General features: G+C 38.2%; 1 protein-coding gene across 1 annotated transcript; it reads left to right on the top strand.

The window, feature by feature from the left end:
- The first annotated feature begins 632 nt into the window (after positions 1 to 632).
- Positions 633 to 6,022, top strand: LOC141617292 (uncharacterized). Its single transcript, XM_074434474.1, has 4 exons — positions 633 to 1,000; positions 1,630 to 1,794; positions 4,174 to 4,658; positions 5,281 to 6,022. The coding sequence occupies exons 1-4, from the start codon at positions 712 to 714 to the stop codon at positions 5,650 to 5,652; spliced, it is 1,311 nt and encodes a 436-aa protein (XP_074290575.1). The 5' UTR covers positions 633 to 711; the 3' UTR covers positions 5,653 to 6,022.
- The last annotated feature ends 2,586 nt before the right edge of the window (positions 6,023 to 8,608 follow it).

Raw genomic sequence — 8,608 nt, 5'->3', positions numbered from 1 at the left:
TATCAAGCCCTACCTTAACTTACTTAAACCATCTCCTTATCTTTTTACTATATACAACAAGAATAACAAAAATAAATAAATATTTGTCCCAAAATTTGTGTGTATACATATATTAATGTAACATATAATATTTTTGAATTTTTTAAGTTTTATGATATTTTTTCATTTAAAAATAATGTTTTATAAACAATACAAATAAATTATAATGTGTTCCAAAATATGTTAAATGTGATCTCATTTTATAGAGCATGAAAAATTATAAATTTTTATATAATTATAATTTTTTTTTAATATGTAAAATTAAAATTAAAACCATTTTGAAAAGAATAACAATAACTTCTTTTTTCCAATAAACCTTTTATCCATTCACTAAATTCATTACGTGTGCATGGCAGGAAGAGGAGGTCTTGAATGTGGGCTAAGTGTTCCATATTAGAACGCATGGAACGACTTTGTGAAACAAGGTCTACATTTTATTTTTGTTTTCCTTTTTGTTTTTTAGTTTTTTTTGTCCTTATTCAAGACCTTGCCCATGTAAAACCTACCTATAAACATGGTCTAAGGCCGTAATATTGATAGGACGGTCTTATGAGTTATGAGAGAGTTGACGGGCAATCCATGACCAAAACCAGCATAAAGCCCATATGTTCATTCATACACCCATAAACGACACTGCGTTTCGTACTTGGCAACAGGCAACAGCCAACAGCCATGGATTTGATCTCCCAATCATACTCCAACAATTCCGACGACGACGACGAACCAACCCCTCCAAACCTCAATCCTCCCCCTCGCAAGCGCCTCAAATTACCGTACTACCCTCCCACGCCTCCCTACCCTCGTCCCGAACCTACCTCCCATCCTCCACTTCCCCAAACCGCCGGTCCGGTTCCCGGTCGATATGTTTCCAAACGAGAGAAAGCTCTCCTCGCTTCTGCTTCTTCTTCTTCTGCTTCCGCTGTTTCCGAACCTAATACCTCACCTCTCCTTCCCCAACATGGTTATTTTCTCTCTCCTTTTTATCTCTATTTTCGGCCTTTTTAATTATTTCCGCGAATGTTAATCTAAGTAATTTGTTTTGTATTTCTTTAATTGCGATTGAATTTTGTTGATTGAACTATTGCCTTTGGTTCATGGTTTTCTGCTGTTTTACATAAAATACCCTTATAAGAGCACTCGTATTATTTTTTTGGTCTAAGGAAGCGCGCCCTTAGCCGCATTACAATAGTTTGGCAAACTTTGAGTCGATGATGTTTGGGTTGTTAGATATATGCGGACTTGGAGCAGGAAACTAGATACATTTTTGATTGGAATGTACGTTAGTTTTTTTTATTGCGCGCATAGCTGAGATTTTTTTGGCGTGTTTTGGAGATTGACGCCTAGGAAGTCGTTGTAATGAGCCTCGAGTTTGTAATGGTTCTCAAAATGGATAAAAGGTTATACAAGCCGGACTTGGATTTGGGTTTACTGTATTGGCAGAGGAACTGACTTTGGTTGTTAGAGCTTATTGAATTAAGCGAAAGCAGTCAAAGCACTACTACACTCTACACATTATTTTTGGTGTTAAGAATTCTTAGACTCCTTCCGTCCCAATCAATTTTAAGTCTATGTCTGTAATTTTGTTGGCAGCCATGGGAAGTATATTGAAAGAAAATTTGCGCCATGATATTCAATTGTATCTGAGGAAGCAAACAAAAAATGGCTCTGAGAAGAACAAATTGCCTAGCAGGGTTTCCATTGATTTACATGGGCATCTGAAACCAGTCAATGCTGTGCAGTGGTCAACAAATCACGGTTAGTTAATTTTTATTCCGGCGATTGCTCATGTTTATCTTTTGTCTTTACAGTGTGACATAGTGTAGTGATTATGAAACTTCCGTAGTAAATAGAATTGATTTGTAGTGCTCTGTCCAAACAATTTGTCTCTATCCTTTCCCTTTATTTCACTTCTTTTCCTCAAATTTATTATTTGGTCTTGTATAGGTTTAATTGTGTTTACTCATGAACAGTTGAACAAGTTCTAGCTCTTTTAGGTTTGTAGTGCTTAGCTTCCTTCCTTATCGAGTTGTCAAGAGTACATATGAGTCTTATGTACCCTAGGACTTAAATCCATGGAAGTTTTTGGTCATCAAACCAATCTATTGTTGTAAATGATTGTAACGATAGAGTATGTTATATGTTACCCGTTGATGTTACTCGATCTTCTTCAAAACATAAAATAGTAGAATTTTTTTACCTTGAATTCATAATTAACTTTATTGGGGACTTATATATTTGCTGTGTGTTTTTGTTCCGGGCTGTAAATTGCAATGACGGATGGCCGATTACACATCGATGATCCACTCATTTGAATGTTAATATGTCATGTTGGCCAAATTTGTTTTAAGTCCTTTTCCCATTTGTTTCAAGTCGTTTGCCCATTTGTATACTCCTAGTGGAGTATAAAAATAAACTTTTTTCAGTGGATCTATAATTTCTCTAGGATAACTATTTATCTATATGTCCTAGACTCCTAGTCACTGACAAAAGATGCGTGGGACTGCATCCAACATCTGAATAGCAATTTGTGACTAGTTGAAGAGAATTTGTGACTAGTCCATGACTTTAAGATATACCAATGGTTGTTCTTAATAGCAAAGTAAATAATGTATTTAATTTGCTATTAGTTCTAACTCATGGATGACCAACTCTAAGGGTGTGTTTGGATTGAGAGATTTGGAGGGAAAGGGAGGGGAAGGAATTGAAAGGATGAGAAATCCATTGTTTGGTTACCAAAATGAAGGTAGAAGGATTTGGAGGGGAGGGAAAATGGATCCCTCCATTTCCCTCCTACAAGGCAAATTATTTCCCCACCAATATAGGCAAGATTTGGAGGGAAAACCACCTCTTCCATTCTCCCTCCCCTCCCCTTCTCTTCCTTTCCCTTCCCTCCTTCCCCCTCCCCTCCCTTTCCCTCCTTTTTTCCTATCCAAACACACCCTAAGAGACTAAAATGTAATGGCCGATTACACATCATGATATCAATGACTGTCTTGACTGTTTCTCTTGAATAAGAAACTTTTTGGTTTGACAAGTTGCAGAGCATGTATGTACTTGTCAATGTCACAATGTGTCATGTCTCATGTTATCCAGGTTAATATTCTGTCTCGAGTTCCCGACTACTTTAAGACCTTCAGCCTGACATGATATTCGTTTGGCCAAAAGTAAAGTGCAGATGTTTGAATATGGCATGACTTTGTTAAAAAGTTGCACATGAAAACGTGACTATCAACGAGATTGGTCTTCATTGTGGCTGTGCATATAGTCATATACTAATTATGAAAATTATCACAGATGTTGGGCAATGATTTTTTTGTTTGGTGTTTTGGGTGGTGGTTATGGGTAGGTTGGGTCTTCAAAAATGCGACGGTGGGGATGTTGGCGTCAGCGGCAGTTCTAATGGTGGTTGGTAGAGGTTGTTTTGGGTTTGGGTGGATTAAGATGGTACTTGATTATTTTTTTCATTCCTTTTCCTTATTAAACCAAACAATGATCAAAGAGAGTTCTTTTCCTTTCCTTTCTATTCACTTTCTTGATTCCATTCCCTTACCCTTTGCCAACCAAACGCCCCCTCATTATAACTGAGAAAAAGAAGGTGGTCTAGGTCATGAGGGTGGTGTGCATTAGGTCAAACAGGGTCAGAAGCAATTTTTTGTTATCTTTCGCTTATACGTCTGATATCTGTCTCACATAATTATCAGTTAGTGAGATTTTATGTATATTAAGTATTTTATTTTTGGAAGGGAATTTTTCACACTAAGAGTGAGTTCATGAATCGGTTAAGTGTGCTAGAGTGTACCTTATTTCAAAGGGGACAATGGATGGAAGATTCTCCTGGCATATAAGTATAATCCATGTTGGCTAGGGAGTTTGACTTTTTTTTGTCTATGATGCTTTTACTTTTTTTCTGAGCTTTTCATGTTGAATATTTTGTTTATTATCTTTCCCAATTTATTATTTAAGCTCTTGGTTTTCTTCACACTTGTTCTAGGTCGATCAACATAGCATACGAGAATTTGGGTAACCAAGGAATGACAAATTTAACTTGTGAATTTTCTTGGTAGTGTCTTCAGAATACTGTTTTTTGTGGGTTCATTCTTTTTTATTAATGCGTTTGTTTGATTTAGTCGACAGCCCATCTTTTAGCGTCTGCTGGAATGGATGGTACTGTCTACATATGGAATGTTTGGAGTGAACTACATAAAAAGGCACGTGCATTTACTTATCATAAGGCAGCTGTGAAAGATGTGAAGTGGTCACCTCTGGGACATTTGGTTCTTTCTTGTGGTTATGATTGCTGTTCAAGATTGGTTGACATTGAGAAGGGGACAGAGTCTCAGGTTTTCACTGAAAATCAGGCTGTTACTACTATTAAGTTTCATCCTCACAATCCCAATCTCTTTATCTCCGGTGGATCCAAGGGCTTTCTCAAGTTGTGGGATATCCGAACAGGAAACGTGGTCCATGAATATGTAAAACATTTAGGGCCGATACTTGATGTTGAATTTATGGTGGATGGGAAGCAGTTTATCTCTTCAAGTGATGTGTCAAACAGCAATCTGAGTGAGAACTCTCTCATCGTCTGGGATATTTATCGAGAGGTGCCACTCTCCAATCAGGTAAGATTGATTTTTTTTTCTTTTGGCACGCTTGCTAGTTGCTACACCTCTATTTGAGCTTGTTAGATATGGACTAATTGGTACTCTGCATTCGTATTAGGCTGTAATGTAGTGTGGTTAAAATCTATATTATGTAGTTATGTCATATATGATCTACGAAGTGCTTATCATGTATTGATTTTACATATTCATATTGGGGCGTACTAGGAATTAGGCTACCCGAGTACCCGGACTTCAAATAACTAAACTTCACAAAATCAGTAGAAAACAAAATGCAATACAATTAAATAAATAACTTTTGTTTTTGAAGGGAATAACTTTTGTAAACAGCCATTCCCTCGGGCTATGCATTAAATTAAATAATTGAAGTTGATTAACTGAGCTGTGGCATTTTGGCCTCAGTCTTCGCTTGGCTAACTTGTTTAATGTTTAACATGCTGAATTCTAGTGTTACCTGCAGGGAGCTTGCCAATAATATTCAATTGTTTGTGATAAGCGCTACATTTTTTTTTTTTTTTTTTTGCTGAATTCTCACATATATCCTATTCCGGTAAAACGAAGGTGCTTTGATATAGGTTTGATTCTTAGAAATACAACTTGATGTTAATTTTATTTCCCACAGGTTTATGTGGAAGCATACACCTGTCCTTGTGTTAGATGTCACCCTTTTGAGCCATCATTTGTAGCTCAGTCAAATGGAAACTACATTGCCATCTTTTCTACTAAACATCCATTTAGATTAGACAAGTACAAGAGATATGAATCCCATCAAGTCTCTGGCTTTCCTATCAAGTGTGGTTTCAATGCTGATGGAGAGATACTCGCCTCCGGCTCTTCCGACGGTTCCATTTATTTCTATCACGTCAAATCATCCAATATCATCAAAACGATTGAAGTTTATGCACAGCCATGCATAGATGTCGATTTTCATCCTCTCATACCGAATGTTATTGCTTCTTGTAGCTGGGACGGTAATGTTTCTGTTATCGAGTGAGATACCACCGCTGTGCTAGCTCATCCGTGTAGGGGCTCTTTGGTCCTCCACGATGTGCTTTGTGACTCCTGATTGCTGCACTAGTAAAAGAGACTACTTTTTTTACACTTGGAGTGTCTTTGTGTTTCGGATTTCAAGGCATGGTGATCAGATGAGACGCTGAAACATTTATACGGTATTGTTAATTCGTTATCGTGGGCATCTTCTCTTTGATGTTACAGTAGCTTAAGAATAGTTATTGACCAGAAATGTTAGTCAAGACTCCCAATTTTAAGATGAGACTCTACATAGAATGTAATTGTACTATGCTGCGAAACTTTCATAGGATGATATTATTTTTATATTTCGAGGAATTTGATACAGCTTATGCTACTTCGGATTCGACCCTCTAAGAGTCAAAGGTACAATGTCTAGTATTGCGCTTGCAACTGCTGCAAGTAAATTAAAACTTCATCATGTCTTTGGTGCTGTTGCTGGTGAATAATATTCCACGTCGAACAATCCAAAACTATTGATGTAATAGGGATCCTGTGGAATGATCCGAGTTTCTGAGTACTCGGTAATGGTCGAAGCCGTGGAATTCAATTTGGCAGCATGGAGAACTCCTAGGGACCCCGAACACTTTGTTGATAAACTGTAGTTCATTGTAAGTGTCGTCAAAATGATCATAACGAGGAGCAACAATATTGATTTGAAGCAGCTCCAAAGCTTTAGAACTACCTAACAAGTAGTTGAGCAGACGAAACAAGGCAATCTGAAAACCAGGCACAAAGGGGCATTTTATTATTTCAATCCTCTTGACACTAGTTATCAGACATTGAGGTGTGGAATCAGGTCTTGACCAACGTCTTTTGAGCAGCATCCGACAGTAGGTAAAGTCGAAGGTAAGGACCTCCAACCCAGGGCACTGTTGCAGGAAAGCCAAATCGGTGAATGCACCAGCGAATCTAAAAAAACACTCCATATACTCTGAATTTTAAATGAGTCAGCTGTTTGAAGGTGGTTTCTGCTAGTAGAGGCCCCGGCCTCGTTTTTCTACTTGGGAGAGTGAGGGACACAACATTAGAAAGAAGGCTAAACAGGTTTGAAGGCAGGAAGGTTTGTGTGCCAATTGAAGCAGCAAGCATTGCAATTGGGGGATTGACAAAGGAAACCCGGAAAGGGTGACGTTTATCGGGTGTGCCATCAACGCCCAAGTACTCTAAGTTAGTTGTGTTTAGCACAACTTTAATGGGATGATTCAGGAGCATATTCAACCGTCTTAAACTGGGACTTGATAAGTTGAGTTTATGATAACCATAACGTGTGTCAGATCGTCTCACAACAGAAGGGTCCTCGAAGAAAATCTTCAAGGGAAGGAGAACAAGATACAAGCTTTTCCAAAACCGTAGGATTCCAAGGATATAATTCCACACTAACTTTCTTCAAATTAGGGAGGTGAAACAAGGCGAAACTATTATTATTATTATTATTATTATTATTATTATTATTATTATTATTATTAGGAGAATTGTAGTATGGATGAAAACACAAACACGACCAGGGTCTGAGTTCAAGGATAACAAGCGAAGGGATTTGGAAAACATGGAGTGGGGTATTCGGAAACATATCCGTGTAGAATCTCCATAATCCCTCCATTTTAAAGTTCAATTCTTGTAACCCATCTTTATGCAGACATGCCCAATCTAACCATGAACATAATCGAGAGTAGTTTTTGTTTCCATGCTTAAACGGGTTACTATCAGGATAAACACTGAGGTTGAGGCTGAATCTACGGAGGAAGGGCGACGTGAACTTAGGAAGGAGATTATCAGTAATCTCGCCTTTGTTGTCGGTATGGAGGGACAGCTCGATGTCAGGGAGTTGGGTCCACAGCAATCGCCATCGTTGGCATAATACAGAAGTGGTTAAGGCGGACTTGAACGATAGAAGACAGAGGATTGTGACAAGCAGGTCATCAGGTAGGCCGCTCAACCGGTCTCTGCGTTCCTTCATACTTCATAGTTCCTACAAGTACTTCTGTCGCCGCCATGAACAAAACACATGTATTTCCTTGAGCAGTTTCGTGCAATGTTAACAACGCTTCAAAACTCGGTCTTCTAATCCAACCATGATTCTATATTTCTATTTTGCCAAATTTAGGGCAAAAAAAATATTTGAAAATTTTGTAAAATTGTTTTAACGGTTTTTTCCTACTGCATTCTCGAATTTTTTTGGCGATTCTGCGATTACACACAGACTCTCCTTTTAACTTTCTACCTATGGTACCCCTGTGTTAACCTTTTTCTTTCCCAAAATACCCTTTAGCAATATTCCGTCATAACACCGTTAAACCTAAGACTTATGACACCTCTTTTTTGTTGATTAATACATTAATCCTTATTTTATTTAGCAAATAAACACACCTCAAGCTTAATCTCACTCATCCCCACTACCACCACACCTTCGACGACCACCACTCGTCGCCAACATCGGAGCTCCTGTAGAGGTCATGCGCGCATCCTGTGTTCCGCCCAACACCATACGAGCTGCCACCATCATCTTACTTTTCTCCCACCATCATAATCATCCCTCCACCTCCCCCAAAAAACACAATAAGATGTCATCGGACCACTCTTGATTGCAAACATTAACTTTATAATTGGGATGAATCTGAACTTTCCCAATTCAATACCACTCCAAATATTAGCAGAGCAGAACATTCGATTCACTCCATGATTGAGCTAAATAAGCCGCTAAGTTGGCTCGACGTTTTCAAAGAGACTCGAAACCACAAAAATTCAAGTTATAGCAACCCAGAAAATCACAATCAAATTCAACACATGACGACCCTTATCCGACGGTTAACGCAAGGAGATAAGTAAGTAGTAGCAGCACCTTGAATTGCTTAGAAATTCGAATGCAATTTCAAATCTTAACAACTAGAAAATCGCTCCAAATTGGAGCACAGTGAACC

This window comes from Silene latifolia, chromosome X (genome assembly GCF_048544455.1).
Source record: "Silene latifolia isolate original U9 population chromosome X, ASM4854445v1, whole genome shotgun sequence".
In the NCBI taxonomy this organism is placed as follows: domain Eukaryota; kingdom Viridiplantae; phylum Streptophyta; class Magnoliopsida; order Caryophyllales; family Caryophyllaceae; genus Silene; species Silene latifolia.
This window is presented reverse-complemented; position numbering and strand designations above follow the sequence as displayed.